The sequence below is a fragment of the Panthera tigris genome, chromosome B2, assembly GCF_018350195.1.
Source record: "Panthera tigris isolate Pti1 chromosome B2, P.tigris_Pti1_mat1.1, whole genome shotgun sequence".
In the NCBI taxonomy this organism is placed as follows: Eukaryota; Metazoa; Chordata; class Mammalia; order Carnivora; family Felidae; genus Panthera; species Panthera tigris.
Window position 1 is genome coordinate 26933732 of NC_056664.1, and position 16922 is coordinate 26950653.

At 51.6% G+C, this 16922-nt stretch overlaps 1 protein-coding gene across 1 annotated transcript; it reads right to left on the reverse strand.

Annotated features, from left to right (window-relative positions):
- Positions 1–430: 430 nt before the first annotated feature.
- FOXC1 (forkhead box C1) lies at positions 431–2251 on the reverse strand. Its single transcript, XM_042985267.1, has one exon. The coding sequence runs from the start codon at positions 2225–2227 to the stop codon at positions 569–571; it is 1659 nt and encodes a 552-aa protein (XP_042841201.1). The 5' UTR covers positions 2228–2251; the 3' UTR covers positions 431–568.
- Between the last annotated feature and the right edge of the window lie 14671 nt (positions 2252–16922).

Sequence of the window (16922 nt, forward strand, 5' to 3'; positions counted from 1 at the left end):
ACATTTTAAAACAAGTCCATGAATAAAAAGAAAGCCATTTTCATATACGGGGACTTTCCCCCTCCTTTCAACATAGGATAAAATAATATCTTACAAGTGAGAGGTGAAGGAAAGAGAAGGGCAGGGGAATGGAAGAGAAAGGAGGAAAGCGTGATCTCTGAAAAGCAAGAAGAAACTTACGTGTTATCTGGAGTAACACTGTCCTTTAATAAACCATGATTTTGCTGTCTCTGTACAAAATAGTTTACCGTTTTGTTTATTTAGAAAAGGCAAAGTGAAGGTGGCTCTGAATCTTTTAAGAAAATAGTTTTCTTTGTGCTGGTTGAGTTGAAGTTTTGGAGGGATTCTGTTCACTCGTTTGGTGAATGTTTTTCAAGTTTGTTTTTAAATTGGAATTTTTTTCTTTTTCTTTCTTTTTTTTTTCTTTTTTTTCTTTCTTTTCTTTTTTTTCTTTTTTTTTTTTTTTTTTTTTTTTTTTTTGGTTTCGATTTTGCATTGATGGTTCTTTTGGCTGTTCCTGCTTTGGGGTTCGATTCATTTCGATTTTGAGGGGGGGGGACAGGGAGTGTCAAAACTTACTACAGTCGTAGACGAAAGCCCCGGACGTGCGGTACAGAGACTGGCTGGAAGGGAAGGCCATCTGACAGCTACTATTCCCGTTCACTGGAGAGTTGTTCAAGCCGATCCTCTGTGACTCGAACATCTCTCGCACAGAGTGGAAGTTCTGCTGCTGGCCCGGGTAGCCCGCGGCGGCTGCCGCCGCCGCCGCACTCGCCAAGTGGCCCAGGTCTCCGCCCGCCTGGTTCAGGTACCACGAGGTGAGGCGGCCTTGGTGGGCCGCAGGGTGGTGGCCGGTTTCCTGGCCGCCGCCGCCGTGACTCAGGGACGAGGAGCTGCTGCTGGTGACTGGGGGCAGAGAGTAGTCGGGGAGGGGGTCGTCCACCGCGGAGCCGCCGGTGCTCCCCGGTGCGCCCTGCAAGTGGCCGCCGCGCTCTCCGGCCGCGTACAGGCTCATGGCCTGCAGGTTGCAGTGGTAGGTCCCGGCGCCCGCCGCGCCGCCACCGCCGCCGCCCCCTCCGCCGCTGCCCCCTCCCGAGCTGCCGGCGCTGGAGCTCTGGCTGCAGGGGGAGCTGTAGAGGGAGCTCTGGCCAGGCGAGTAGGCGCCGAGCGCCAGCGGGGGTGCGATGCCCGAGCGCGAGGACCCGGCCGCCGAGGCCAGGAGGCCAGAGCTGAGCTCCGTGGCCGCGCCCTGCGGCGACCCCCGCAGCGACGTCATGATGTTGTCCACGCTGAAGCCCTGGCTGTGGTGCGGCGGCGGCGGCGCTGGCTGGGTGGGTGGCGGCGGCTGCGCGGGCTCCGCGCCGTCCAGGCTCAGCGGCCGCGCCGAAGGCAGACTGCCCGGGGGACTGCTCCCACTCGACAGGCTGCTGCTACTGCTGTCGGGGCTTTCGATTTTGGGCACCGCGGCGGCGCTGCCGCTGCCCAGGGCGGCAGCCGGGGACAAGGGCTGGGGCGGCGAGGGGCACGTACCGTTCTCGGTTTTGATGTCCTGAATGCGCACGGGCGGCGGCTGCGGTCCGGGCGCGGCGCCGTCGGCCTGCTCCGGCGGCGCGGGCGGGGGCTGGCGGCCGGGCTGCGGCGGCGGCGGCTCCTTGAGGTGCAGCCGGTCTTTCTCCTCCTTGTCCTTCACTGCGTCCTTCTTCTTGAAGCGCCGCCGCCGCCGCAGGAAGCTGCCGTTCTCGAACATGTTGTACGAGTCCGGGTCCAGCGTCCAGTAGCTGCCCTTGCCCGGTTTTTTGTCGTCTCGGGGCACCTTGACGAAGCACTCGTTCAGCGAGAGGTTGTGGCGGATGCTGTTCTGCCAGCCTTGTTTATTGTCCCGATAGAAAGGGAAGCGGTCCATGATGAACTGATAGATGCCATTGAGAGTTATCTTCTTGTCGGGGGCGTTCTGGATGGCCATGGTGATGAGCGCGATGTAGCTGTAGGGAGGCTTCACCATGTCCTTGGGCTGCGGCTGCGGCGTGTAGGGCCCGTAGGCGCGGGCCATGCCGCCCGGGTACTGCTCGGCGTGCGCTGGGTGCGAGTACACGCTCATGGGGGCCGGCATGGCGGTGTAGCCGCCCCCGGCCGCCGCGGCCGCAGCGCGGTAGTAGCTCTGCTCTCCGCCGAGGTAGGGCACCACTCCCAGGGAGTTGGGGCTGGACACGGAGTAGCGCGCCTGCATGGCCCCCGCTCGCCGCCGCCGCCCCGCGCCTCCCGCCGCCCCCCACCCTCCCTAGGCCGGCCACGCCAAGCCGGCTGCCCAGTCCGAGTCCGGGCCCCACAGAGCTGGTGCCGGGCCGCCGCGCTGAGTCCGGCTCGGCCGCCGCCGCCGCCTCCGGGAGACGCCGGCCGCGCACGGCCTCTCCCTGGGCTCTCTCGTGCTCCTGGGGGGCCCCGGGCCACTTCGGGGTCGGTGCTAGGGGAGAAGGCCGGACGAGAACGCGGCAAACGGCCTTGGAGGAACCCGCGGAGCAACTTCCAGGCGAGGACGGCAAAACAGAGCCAAAACTAAAAAACAAGAAGGCGCCCTTCTCGCTACACTGCCTGTGCCTTCCAGGAGACTCTGCCCTGAGTCGCCGGCGAAGGCGGCCAAATAACCAGGGGCGGGGGGCAGCGCGCCGGCCGCCTTCTTGGGCCCCGCGTCACCTTTTTTTCAGTCTCTCGCGCGCCGGCCGCTTAAGGAAGCATTGGGAAAACTTCTGAACTTTTGAGCATCCGTCACCCAGGCGAGGACTTTTTTACGCAGTTACATTTTTTCCGGGCAGCGGAGCCCCGCCCCACCACAGCGGCAGCAGCCAATGGTAGGCGAGAACCGCCTCTGAATGAGCCGGAGGCCGAACCCTGCCGGCCCGCGCCCAGCTGCGGGAGGACCGCCGGGCTGACCACACGCGCGCCGGCCGTTCGGAGTCCGCGCCCTTGCCCCTGCCCCTGCCCCTGCCCCTGCTCCTACCCTTGCCTGCGCCAGGCTTGCCACCCACAGCAAGATCGGCCCCCTATTCCCAGATGCCCACCGCCGCCTCCGCCGGTACTTTCACCCCCAGCTCTCTACACAGGCGTCCTTTGGTCCCGCAGACTTCCTGGGTCCTCCTGTACCCTACGCAGACCCTTCCTCTGTCCATCGCTCCCAGATGTCACCGAGTCCTCGACCCCAACTGGCTCTTTCCCATTCAGTGGCGGATCTTGCTGTCACCAGGGCCGGGATTTCCTGGGCCTCTCTTCCCCTCCTCCTTTCCCCTCACCTTTCCTCTCTTTCTACTTCTTCCCTCCCGTCGCCACTCTCACTGGGTTCACACATGTGTTCATTTGCCCCCCACCTGGAGGTTCTCTTGTCTGGAGCTGGGTTACAAAAGACACAGTTTTAAAGGCTCAGTCACAGCCATGCTCTTCCCAGTGGGGCAGGAGTTGTCGCCCCACCTCGTCTTCCCCGTGACCCCTACCCAGTTGAAATAAGGTGTGTGTGTGGGGGGGGGGGGTAATATGGGGCCTTGCCGGGACCGCTGCCCAGGTAGGCTCCGCCCGCCCAGCTTCAAGACACCCTGCTTCTTGTGCCCCAAGGGCCCTTGGCGGCCAGGGGGTGCTTGAGGCTCAGGCTGCTGAGGCCAGGAGGCTTTCTGCGCTTCCCTGTGGTGGGGAGGGGGTGTGTGCATACGTGATCCCTAAGGTTTGCCACTGGCCTATGGGTCTTGTCTGGTCCGGCATGTTTCTGCTCAGAGGAGGGGTCACGCTTCGGGCTCAGTGACATTAGCAGGTGTGATGACAAGAGGCAAATAAACACGTCCAAGAACTTAACGCGTCTCAGTTTAACCTCCATCTCCACACGCGCGGGGCTGCCGGCTTTCAGAGATAACGGGTGTGCTGGGGGAAAATGTTCAGAATCACACCTGCAGAATGGCTCAAGGATTGGGGTGGGGGTGGTAAGCATACAAAGCGTACCCTTGTGCACGCCTGAGATTTGCAGTTTCTGAGCGACTGGAATGGGATGGGAAGACGACAGAAGAAAGGAAACGAAGGAGCAAGAAAAAGATTGGCCTCCCTGTGCCTGCAGCGCATTTCTGTGTTTTGGCAACTCTAGAAAAGACCCTCCTGAAGACTGAACACTGGATTCTTTACTAGAAGCTGGGGAAACTGGCAAGTTTAGGAAACTGTGAAGAAGAGTAGTGTGACGCATTTAACACCTCCACTCCCCCCAATTTCTGACAATCTTTAACTGCAAGGACGTGTTGGGAGCCCCTTTTGGCTTCTCAGCTGGAATCCCGGTTTTCTCACTCACAAAAATTCTCCTTGTAGCTTCAGTGGTTAGATGTCAAGACGCTATCTTGTGTAGCAGGCTCAGCTGTGTGTCACTTGAACATTAAAAAACACACAACAACAACAATGTGTTTCAGAATGGACATTTACACGGAGAGGGGAGGACCTGCTCCTTCTAGAACTAGCCTTGGGGGGGGGGGGGCGGAAGTTCCCATTCCTGTGGCAGCTACCTCTTGGCCTGCTGTGCTCTTGGGACACTTGAAACTCCTTTTCCAGGGTGTTTGAAAGGCGGGGTCTTGGATTGGAAGAAACGCTTGATTTATCAGCAGGAGGCTCAGTACTTGATATTTCCTAAACACTAGCAGGGGGAGGAAGGGAAGAGAAGACCCCCGACTTGAAAAAGGAATTTGTGTCCCATTTCCAGCCCTGTACCCTGACATAACCAGCCCCTTTGGCTGAGGCTTTATGGGAGCATTTTGGTTTCAACCTGGAGACCAATTAAGTGGTCTCCCTAAACACCCCAGTGTTTGGTGAATTTGGACTTTAAACTGCATCCTCACTGCTGGCAGTGCTTGGAGAGAAAGTGGCAATAGCGACTCGTTTGTTTTCCTATTGTGGGAAATGCCAGCGGACCCTGGGTGTTGCAATGGACAGTTGTGCTTCACTGTCTCCCTCCAGCTCACCACCCCCTGCCCTCTCCTCACTCTCTCTCTCAGCAGCCCGGAGAAATGTAAACAGCTTGTTATGTAAATTGCAAATCGAACAGCGGGGGTGTTCTGGGCTCCCCGCTTTGGATATAAAAGTTGTCGTTGTGAAATTAGTATCTGGCATGCGAAAAAAAAAATGGAGAGGTGCAGTTTTATAAAGATCAACTTTCCACTGGTTTAGCTCTGGATATTCGCCAGGAAAAGATATTTGCATTTGTATTTTATAAGCTTACTCGGAAGCAAACGTCCAGTAAACGGCTTGATTATATTTCAAGTACTTTGCTTATTTTATTATTGTTGTTAGTGGTCTTGTTTTAACGTTAAGGCACAGAAATAAAGTCTTTGGGGGAATGGGTAAAGTTTTTATTTTTCAGTTTAAAGTTTTTGATTGCCCCGTTTTTGCTGCTCCTCGGGGTAGTTCAATCATCCGTCTTCCGGACAACTACTGACTCAATTGGCAGACATGCCCCCGCAGGAAACCTTGGGCTTCTTTTCTGACACCTCCCATAGTTGCAGCCTGAAGGTCCTGCAGGCGACAGCGGTAATGGATGTTTGGTGGAGCTGTCGTTTGGCCCGCCCTGCAACCCCCAGCCCTTCCTTGACCTGCCAGGTGGGGTTACAGTTCCCGGGGCCCACTTACAGCCTCATAGCTCTGAGGAGGGGGCGTGACGTCACAACGATATTTAAAACAAGGCCTCACCGGGCCCCTACTGTAGAAAAGAACCAGGGAGATGTGGCCAGCACTCCAGGAAATGCCTGGATTTGGGAACGTGGGGACACCACAGGAATGTGTGTATTGGGGGGAGTGGGGGAGGAGATGGTGCCCTAACGCAGGTCACCAGGAACCAGAAGGAGCTCTTTCTCTTCTTTTTATTCCAGTCAATAATAATAAGGAAAGAAGGATCGAGCGAGCTCCGAGTTCAAGAAATGAGTCTCCAGGCGTCTGAGCCCTGCCTAGGGTGCATAGATTGTCCTCTCCGTCAGAGACCCCCTCGGGGAGTTTCCAGCGTCCCCCTCAGGCCCGGCAGCCCAATCGCCCCTGTGACCTGCCCAGACCCCCTCCCAGTCCGCTGTTCCCGCGGACCCAGCTTTTGGCTCTCGGTTTTGCCCAGGAAACCGGCCCATCGTCGGGGGGGTCTAGGACGCCCTCGAGAGATTTTTTTTGGGGGGGGGCGCTTAGCCCAGGAGCTGCGGAAACAGGAAAGGCGGGCTTAGAAGATGAGGGAAGGGGCTTCCCCTGTTCTAGACGGTGCCGCTAATCTAAGGGATTCTGCAAACCCAGGAGGGAGGCTGCACGTCAGCAGCCCCTTCGCTGTCCCCTTCGCTGCTAGGGGACAAATTGGAAGATTAAGGCATTTATTCTGCCAATGAAATTTGAAAACTCCCCACTAGACCGAAATCACAAACAACTGCAACAAAGTCCGTGTGGGGGTGTCTTTGGGATATTTAGATACGTGCCTGTAGTTCTACATATGGCCTCGTTTGCGTAGACCAGGAGTCCAGGGGTAGGGGAGGATATTTCGGTGTCAGTAACCGGTATTCGTTACCAAACCTTCAGCTCCGAAGGTAGCCTTGCTCTTCAGTGTGACTTTTCAGCTGAGGGAGGAGGCGGGGACCAAATGTCTGGGTTGCCGAGACTCGGCGGGTTGCTTCCTTCTTCCCTCTTAGTTGGGGGGCTTCTGAGAAGAGATTGAGTTAACACAGTACCTCTAATTCTGCTCCCTCCTCAGCAGAAAAATACTTGCTACAATAAATAAAAAGAGCATTTGTTTTTCGATTATGTTTTAAAGTGATCTACATTGCCTGTCTACATGATTGAACTAATTGGATAGTTGCTCTGGTAGAAGCAGCCCTTCACAGTTTATGTGATGGAATAATTTAACGTCATTCCCCCAGTCCCCAAGCTGGGCTGTCCCCCTAATTACACAGGAGAATGCTTGCCAGCACCTGCTCTTGGTTACCCCGTTGGGCCGGCCCACCTGTCACCTCAGAGCCGGGCTGAGTAGCAAGAAAGGGACACAAGGCATGAGGGAAGTGAATCTTTAAGTTGTAGTGGCTGGCTACGGAAGACTCAGGGGTTCCTTTGTCCAGGCAGAGGTAGATGGAGACCCGAAATGTCTTCTTTAATTAATAACCCAGGACAAGAATAAAATCTATAAAAGGGTGGATGATCGGAAAGGATTAGGTGCCTGCGCGTGCATGCGCGCACCTCTGTGTCCTCGCATCCAGGTCCCCAACAGACTCAGGGCGGCTGCCGCAAGCCAGGTGCTGAAAGTGTAGAGGCCCCGCTTCCTCCCAGCTTGGTAACATCTGCTCATTTAAGGCGCGCGCCGCGCACGGCGCAGCGGTCCTCCAGCCCCAGAGGCTGTAGCACAGCACCGAGATTGTAGGGTACCGGCGGGCGCCAGCCGTCAGAAAACCACGGGGTGTAGGCGCCTTCTCCGGGCTGGACTGAAAAGCGCGCGCTCCGGCACGGACGCGCCTTGGCTACGGGTGTTGGTGGAAAGGCTTTGATCCGTGAAAAGACCCACAGACAGTTCAGAACCGCACGCAGGCCGGGTGAGGTCGGCTGCACCTTGCTGGCGGCTGGGCCTGTGTCGTGCGGGCGACGAGTGCTTCCCGGGTCTCCAGCCCCGCCCCGCGGCTCTGCCACCCTTCTCCTAGCTGAAGAGCCACCGTGGCAGAGCCTGAGCCTCGACTTCCCGGGGCCTACGATTGCCCGGCGGGCTTGAGCTCTGGGACGTCCCTCCCGACGTCCCTTACCCCACCCCGGGCCGTCCAACCGAGCGTACGCAAGGCCGGGCCTGGTGTGCGGAAAGCGCGATCAGCCTCGCACCCTTGGACTCTGAGGAACTGCCGCGGGGCCCTCGACCCCGAGCCGGCTGTTTGCACTTCTCAGGGCAGGGACCGGCAGGCACCTGGATCGGAGCAATCGGCCTCCGGGGAGGGCGGCGGTGCTGGCGTGCGCCTGCGGTTGGAAGCGGTGGCCCGGGGTTCGGGCTCCCCTTCCTCCTTCCACAGACTTCCCGCCTTTTCCCCCGCGAACGCAGAGCAGGGAAGAAGTGTGGGAAGTCCCGAGGCCACTCGGCAGCACTGGGCTGGGGCTCCCGGGCTGGGGACGCAGCCCCAGCCAAGTCCCATGTCCTGGGGCCCCGGACTCGCCGGCGGCTCTGGGCTCCTTCACTTGGCACTGCGCGTGCTCCGAGCGCCCCCTGCGGTCCGTCGCTTGGTCTCCCCTGCGCCTCTGAGGCGGCGGGAGGCTATACTGCCCCTCGCAGGCCCATCACTTCCGGAGCCTTTCCTGGGGAAAGGGGCTCCTGAGGTAGGGGTCCCTGGGGGAGGTCACGAAGCTAGAGTGGGACCCCGAAGTGTCCGGCTCCTTGTTTTAGCACCCTGCAATCTACCCAGGGTCCAAGCAAGAATAGTCTGAAGTCCCGTGGGGAGACCATCTCGGACTCCAAGGCAGGGACGAGGGACGTTTTTGTTCCTGGAGCCCGAGGTGACCTGGTATTGGGGCTTGCAGCCACCGGCTACATTCCTTCCAGGCGGCCCCTTTTAATTGATGTGCACGTTACAGAAAAAGCAAGGCCGCTTCATCAAGTGAATTACATTCTAGGAGATGCCAAGGAATGTATTTACTGGCAGCCAGGTTTGCCAATAAAAGTTGCAAATGAAGACTGCTGGTTTCCAGGAAAATGTACTTCTGTTTTTTAACCACACCTTAGTCTTAATTATGAAAAACTGAATCTCCAAAGAACCTGTTTAGAGAACAGGACTAGTGAGTGGCAGTGATAGTGGCTACTAGTGCGGTCTCACACCCCCACACACATTTACACACCCCAGAGACACTGTATGACAACACAGACCATGCACACTGCAGCTTTACCCACGGAGAGACTTGCCAATATTTACATACACAGTAGACACAGACACAAGGCTAGACGCTGGCACGCAGAGAGGTATGCATTCGGATTAGTGCTATTTAGTTTGGAAGCACAGATATAAGAAAAGATAAACTATGGCAAATAAAGAGGCGAATTTCCACAGAATATTAAATAGAAATAAATGTATGAAAGGAAAGGAGGCACTTGCTCTGTAGTATTTAGCTACTACTAAACTTGCCCTAGTATTTTTTTTAATGTTTTATTTATTTTTGAGAGTGCGGGCGGGAGAGGGGCGGCGGGGGGGGGGGGGGCGGTGCAGAGGATCCAAAGTGGGCTCCTTGCTGACAGCAGCAAGCTCCATGTGGGCTCAAACTCACAAACCAGTTGGAGATCATGACCTGAGCCAAACGAAGTCTGATGCTCCACTCATCAACTGATGGAGCCACCCAGGTGCCCCACCCTAGCATTTTTTAAGGCCAATAGTTGACTAGGGTTAAAACTATAAATTTAGGGCAACAGAAAAAGAAACCCAGAATTTACTTTTACTGAGGTTCCTTTTTGCCTGAGGTCACACCTCCCTCCCCCCCTCCCCGCCCCCGCCCCCGTCAGAATGGGAAAATCTCCCCACTCACCAAATGGGACAGCTCTGTTTTCCCTAACATTTGACTGCTCCTGTAGACCTTAGTTTGGGGCAGAGTGAATACTAATGCAGGGTAAATCTGTTTGATATGACATTTCTCTAGTCTCAACCACAGACCCTTAAACAATAACAATAAGATGCACAGAGCATTTATTATGTTGTTCTTCTGCTGAGGGCTTCATATAATCATTTCGTTTGATCGTCACAAGGACCCCATTGTAGACACTATTATCTGCATCTTATACAGAGGGGAACTGAGGCTCAAAGCGACTAAGTTACTTGTCCAATTTTACTTGGTGTATCTCCTTGGTTCTAACATGCCATTTATGATAAGGTACATCATTTATGTGCCACTAAGAAGAAAAATTAAACCAGTAAACATCACTGGTGGTTTAAGTCTCATCTCTATTTTGGATGTTAAAATGTACATTTTAGATCATTGATATATTGACTAATCCATTTAATCAGCAAATATATGGACGCTCTTTTTGTGTTCAGCATTATTCTAGCAACTGATATATAAAAGAATATAATACCCTTTACTGGACACATTTGGGAAGGCAAATAGTAATAACTGTTGGGAAACGCTCATCCACATAGATGCTTGAATCTGTTGTATGTGTGTAAGCTTAGCTGACTTGCACAGAGCTAGTGTGTCTGCACACAAAGGCAGGGCTCCCACCCAGCACTTGCAGCCTTCTCTCCGTTGGTCACCCCAGCTCCTCAGCCTTAACTTACACCAGGCCCAAGTGCCTAATGCAGTGGAAGCCTTTGGCCATGTGGTTGGTGCTTCAGGGGGCAGGGTGGGGACAGCATCAGGGAGGGCCAGAGAGGTGTGGGGAGAGAATAGGCAAGAGGGCCTTTGTATCCTTTCTAGGAAAAAATCCCTCCCCTGCCCAACTCGGACTTGGCCTGGATAGTGAGGTAGGAAGAAGGTCACCTAGCGGCATAGCCAGAGGAGGCCCCAAGCCCCCAGCCCTGTTTGTGGGCCGGCACCATATCTCACATCTTGGGAGCTTCTGGAGGGCAAGGGGCTCTGCTCTCTCAGGGAACACGGCAGAGTTGTATCCTGGACCCAGTGGTGCGAAACTGCCTCTCTGCGCTAGGATCCCTTGTGTCTTCCCAGGGAGAGCAGTGTGCCCAGTTGGGGTGGCCAGTGCATCCAGCATTGGTGGGTGTGTCCCATCAACTGGTGGCTGCAGCAGGCAGTGGGCACCAGGGCCAGACTCCCTTAGGACCGCCCCCCCCCCCCCGGGCTGCGGGCAACAATCTGGGACTGCCCTGCTTCTCTTCAAGGCCAGCCAGTGTGGGCATCTGGTCTCCCCTTTGTCTGTCCCTGTAGTGAGCGGAGGAAGGTTCTTTTAAAGGCTGGGCTGTTGTGTTCACACAGGCGCACGCACGTAATCCCGAACCAGAGCCTGTGTTTAGTCTATCTCGCTGACGTCCTTCCTGAACAGATGGGAAGAGGAAACGATTCTCCTAGCCATTTTTGCCTTCACTGTACCCTGGCTCATCCATCATTTTCTCACCTAGCATCTCCAGGACGGCACAGTCTCCACTGACTGCCCAGAAAGTCCCCACCAGCAGGCTGTCACCGGAGAGGCTGGCCACCGCCTGCCCCGCATGTACTTTTCCTCCTTCCTTTAACACAAAGGTTTACATTATTGGCCATCCTTGTGATGAAACAGGCTCCAGATTAGATAAGGTTAAATTACACTTTTATAAGGTGCCAGTATCGTCTTAGGAGACATTATCCTTTTATTTGTGAGTGTGCGCTTATAATAATAGTTTGTTTTTGTACTTATCTCTCTTCCCAAGTAGACAACATATATACACACTGTGACTTATTAGGGAGAGGACCACTCACTGCCCCAAGGGGGGAAAATTAGCTACTTGCCAAGAAAGAGCAAGTTGCTAACGTTGCTGACTTCTGGGAACTGGCCCAGTCAGCAAGGCAGAATTGTTTTGCTTTTGTGTGTGGTAATTCTACATAGTGCCCAGTGCCATCTTAAGAAACACCCATAGTAGTTTTCATTGTTTGCCTTTATGAGCATTTGCTATCAAAGATTATTTGTTAGGTGTATTTGTTTTAGTAAGGAACACGTCCAAAGGCAGGCAGACGTGTCACTGGGAAAATGTTTTGGCAGGAGTCAGGCAGGGGTTTTACATAATAGGAAAACAAATGGGGCCCCACCCTCCTCACATCAAGGCAAACAGTCACATATTTTGTTTAATATCAGTCACAATGTCTACTGTCTGCTGGAAGTAGGTTAGTTTTCTAGTAAACATCACTATCATTGATGTCAACTGTTTTTGTTTTTGTTTTTCCTGGAACAGTCTCAGACTTACTCCGATCATGATGCTTTGTCCATTTTAGTTAGTCTTTGGATATTTTACAAGAGAGGGTGAATGCATAGCAATAACATTTCCTTTTATTTTAAAATGAATTTTGAAAAATATGTGTTTCATATTTCTCCTTAGTTTGGCAAATTTTGAATTTCCCTTGATTATGGATTAAGTGGAGTTTTTCTTACTTGTTGCCTTCCCTTGCTGGTTTGTACATTCGTTTTCCTGATCGTATCTATACAGCTTTGCTGATTTCAAGGAGATTCGATCATCAGGTGGTGCTGACAGTCTGTTGAAAATCTCATAAAAGGAGAGTTGCACTTTATTTTCTAACTGTGCCAAACTTTTTCCAAGTAGGTATTTAGAACCCAGAAAACATCTCCTAGCAGATCAGAGTAATATTAAATACAGGTCAAGTGCTGGATTCAAAGTTCTTGGCAACGTCCCTTTAAAAACAAATTTCTCTGATATGCCTAGATCTGCTTTTCCAATATTAGCATAACTTTCAGTTTTATCCACCCGACAAATATTTTAAGTGTGTACATTTGGTGGAAAAAGAAAATGATGGATGTATAATTTGTTCTTTCTCTTTGGGCAAGTTTGAATTTTTAATAGTTCACTCCAATGTATGTCTTGATAAATTCGATTCATTTCCCCTCCCCACAGTGCTTCATTTCTGGCCATTTAATACTATACTTAAAATTTGAAGTCAGCTGGGTGTGGGAGCATGGGAGGAGAGAGTGGGGGTGAGCTCTGAAAAGAGATCAAACCAAGAGCCAAAATTTTGAAGAAAAAATTAGATGGGTCTTTTATTGATAATGACTTTCTCTTAGAAAGCATAGTGGCTGTGGTTGTGAATTCTTTCATATTATGAAGGGCTTATTAATGATCATATGGGACAGAGAGTCATATGGATGCTGTTGGGAAGCTCCCCTCATCCTCCTGGCTGGTGATTCAGTCTGAGACGCCACTGGGAGTCCCTAGGGCTGAATAGGAAGACATAGGTCCCCCTGTCTACTGACTGGGTATTTTATTTTATTTTATTTTATTTTATTTTATTCGTATTTTTTTTGCAGGAGGAGGGTAGGGTTATTTTTGTTCCAGCGTGCCTCCTCTTTTTTTCTTTTTTTAAGGTACATGAACTCTCTAATAGTTCAGTGCAAACTGCGTCTATGTCATCCAGTTTCCTCCATTGTGCCCCTGGGGAGGGAAAGGGAGATGGGGGCGAGTGGCAAAGAGAAGGAACAGATGGAGAAAGGAGGAGTACGGGCCAGTTCCTCACCCCTCACCCCTCACCCCTTTCCTTACTGGAGACCCATTCTAGGGGCCCCTGAGAGATGATCTGGCGTTGGACAGAGGTGTCCTGGCGTTGGACACCCCTGGGGGTGAGTGTTTCAAGAAGTTGAATGTAGAGAGACGCTGAGCTTCTTGTTAGGAGCAGAAGAGAATCCCAGAGAAGGAGGTCGGTCCACCTAGCTGTCCTGTCAAACACAGGCACACCTGACAGGAAGCTGTGTTTACATCAGTGTTTAGGAAACTTTGGGGGCCTTCTTACTGTGGCCACCAAAGGGAGGGGAAAAGTAGTGGTCTTGGTGTGGAGAAGCTAGGCAGGGCCAGGAGCCTATAGTCCTCTTTGCCAGGCCTGCCTTGCCCTCCCCTTCCTGGTGGGGTGGGGTCTATTTGGAAGAAGCTGGAAGCTGGAGGAGAAGTCATTTGTGCATTCTGTTCGCTGGGCCCAGCGCTGGTGCCTGCTGCCCTCACCCTCTCTCTGCGTGGAGTGTGGGTGTTCTCCGTGAATATTTTCCATCTCTATGTGGAGTTCTATGCCTGCCTAGTCCCATTTCTGCCCACATTCGGTAGACACCATGAAAGGCCATTTTTCTTTTTGAAGCAGGTCCAAAATAATACACATGATGAAGTGCAGGCAGGACGCCTGTGGAAAAAAAAATAACTTCTCCCAATTATTTCAACGGAATGAAATGGCTGGGCTGCTGCAAGCAGAATCTGACAGAGAAATGAAACCTTGCCCCATTCCGGTCAGGGCACTAGCCACGGGGTGGAGCAAGGGGACCTTGGCTGCCACAGCATTTGACTGCACAGGGCACGGCCTGGCAGCTCCAAGCAGGCACAGAGTGTCTAGCATGAGGTGCTGAGTGCTGCCTCAGTTTACCTTGTTTTCAAAGGAGAGAATAATATATCTCTTTTAACTGAAATGTTTTAACTTAAAAAGTTTTAACTTAAAAAGTTTTAACTTAAAAGAGGGATTTTTATGAAATGATCTCAGTAGAGAACCTTTGGAATGCCTTTGAAAAAAGAAACTGTATAAATACAGGAAATTAAAGAACGATGATTATAAATAGTGAACGAAAGAGTGTACCGGTGCTCTGAAGTTCCAGTTAATGCTACTGGAGTCTCATGTCTCTACCCTGGGCAGCACATGCGGACTGGGGGTTGTGTGTTCAAGTCTAATTGTGCTGAGAAAGAAAGCTGAAAATAAATAACAGCATCATAGGAGTGGGTCAGATGAAGGGCCCAAGCAAAGGCTTATTATCAGAGCACCTGCCCAGACTTTACTGCTGGCACTGGTTCATATATGAACTGGCTCACCGAGCTGCAGAAGAAATAGTGTTTCAGGGAAACAAAGAGAGCCATGAAGTGCAGAGGAGAAAGTCCTATATATATTGCAACTGATACTTCAATTAAACATAAGCAAGATTTTCGATAGTGCAAACATTGAAGCAAAACCTTTTGAAGAAATTTTGACTCATACAAGATATCCATTAATGACAACATCAACTTAATGGGTTCACAAACAATCTTAATTATGAGGACCTTGCAAAGTATGAAAGTGAACCCATGGATGGATTCCTTTGGACACAGAATATCAAAAACATGCAAAGTGAAAGTGATCGGTAGGGTAGTAGGAAGATGCTTTCGTCCATCTAAACATTTCTTTAATGTATGATTTATATAGGTTTTCAAATTATAGAAATATAGAATTTATATAGAAATTCAAATTATAGAAAATTTCAAGCTGGAAAATGTATTTGGAAAAGCATCATTTGCGATTTGAGATGCACAATCACATCAAGAGAAGCTTCTCTGGAAAGTCCTCCAGCCGGCAGCTGGGCCTGGAAATTCCCTGGTGAACAAGTATGGGACAGGCAGGGGGCCTCATGGGGAGGTGTGGGAAGAGAAAGAAGTGGGGGAAGAAGAGGTGTCAATGGCCCTAAGTAATTTGGTGAGAGGAAGAGATAAACAAGGGGTCTAAAGCCTCTGGGAAGGTAAAGAAGGAAAACCGCATTGAGTTTCACATAAAGCTCTTTATCTTCTTCTGCTCTGATGTTATCACACCTTTAAAATGGTAAATCGTTTATATAACGATTGCTGATTCACAAAATGAAGGTGCTAAAAATTAACATGAAGACAGAGTAGAGCAGTTCAAGGGGAAAAAGCTTTGGGGGAGTATTGATTTCCCTCTGGTTTTGCATTAATCTTATCTGGGGGGCAGGGAAGAGGGAGAAGTCTTGGTGCTGTGGAGGGTGAGGTGAGGGGGCTGCTGGGGGAGAGAGGTGATTGCTTGTGGGCTGTTCTTCAGGTTTTTCTGGGTGGTGTGTGCCTGTGTGTGTGTGTGTGTGTGCACGCACGTGCGCGTGTGTGCATGCCTGAGAGGCTCTAGGGCAAATGGCTCTGGCTTCCCAGTGAGAGAAAATTTTTCACGAGGGCTCGGTCTCTTGGCAAGCCAACTATTGGAGCTTCATCCTGTGTGCTGTTACCAGAGGAAGAAAAGCCCAAGTTATTAATGTGATGTCAGCCTTAAACAGAAGAGAGGTAGAACTAGAGGTAGTTTCCATATTTTGCACTTATTTGTTGCAAATTCAGTTGCTATGGGTTTTTATGTTTTGATGTGAAGTGTTCTCTTGTGTGTGAATCTCAATAAACTAGAATGGGACTGCAGTTTTGAAGACTGGAATCAATGGTTTTAGTTATTTCTTGACTCTGTAAGAATGTACTAACAGAAATTATTCCCCACTTCACCCCCACCCCCTTTATTTTTCTTCTCTTCCCTGCACTCCTCCCTCCAATACAGGCTGTGGGTCCTTTAACATGCCAGTCTACGGGGACTGTGATGGAGCTCTGCCGCCATCTAGTGTTAGTAATGGAGAAGTGCACTTCAGAGCCTTCCAAAAGCCAAGCAAGTTACACACCAGCCAAGTGAGGAGAGGACTTTATCAAAGTAAAATCCTAGAGGTTTATGGGTAAATATTTGCAAGTCAAGAGCCTTCACAATGGATTTGGAATGGTAGTATATCACATGCGCTTTAAGTAAGCTCTGTTCAGCTCTTTAGGGAGAAGGAGCAATTGAATTCCAAATTGGGGTCTGTTTTGGTGGCTCTGTTACCCTACGGTGGCTAAAAAAAAGCCACAAATGAACTTCAATTCCCTTGATTTCTACTTTGATCAATCCCTTTCTAAATCCAGATATACCTATGAGAGGTAAACTGAGGCTCAGAGAGGTTCAAGACATGTGCTTGGTCACACACCCTGCTGACAGATCTGAGGGCTCTGCTTCATGCTCTTCTACTCACATTATTTCCTAGACTGATTTTGAAAGCATCATAGCCCTTCCTTAAAGAATACTCCCTAAACCAAGCTATCCTTGTGTTGTATCTGTAGGGAGAAAGGCAGACAAGAGAGGGGCTGGGGGGAAAGAGAGCTGGGACTCTGAGGACTGGTCCCAGGCAGATTAGTTTAAGAGAAGAACAAGTATGGAAATGAAGGAGCCAGATGTTGGGTTTCCTAAAGCTCTCCATCCCCAGGTACCTGCTGGAAAGTCCTTGGAGAACAAACTCTCACCACACTGAGCTGTCAGAGAGGGTATTTGAGAGAGGGCATGGCCATTATTGAACCGATGCAATGCCAACTTTCCAAACTCAAAGCTGACCTGGGCCAGAAGGCCCTGCTGGGGAGGGCGCAGGCTTGAGACCCAGGGGGGTGTTTCACCCTGGCCAGGCATCACCCAAGTAAGGGCTGTGCCAAGGCCTTCCTGGG

Bases quoted from the DNA above. Each gene is read 5' to 3' on its own strand.
- FOXC1 (XM_042985267.1), bottom strand. From the start codon at position 2,227: ATGCAGGCGCGCTACTCCGTGTCCAGCCCCAACTCCCTGGGAGTGGTG.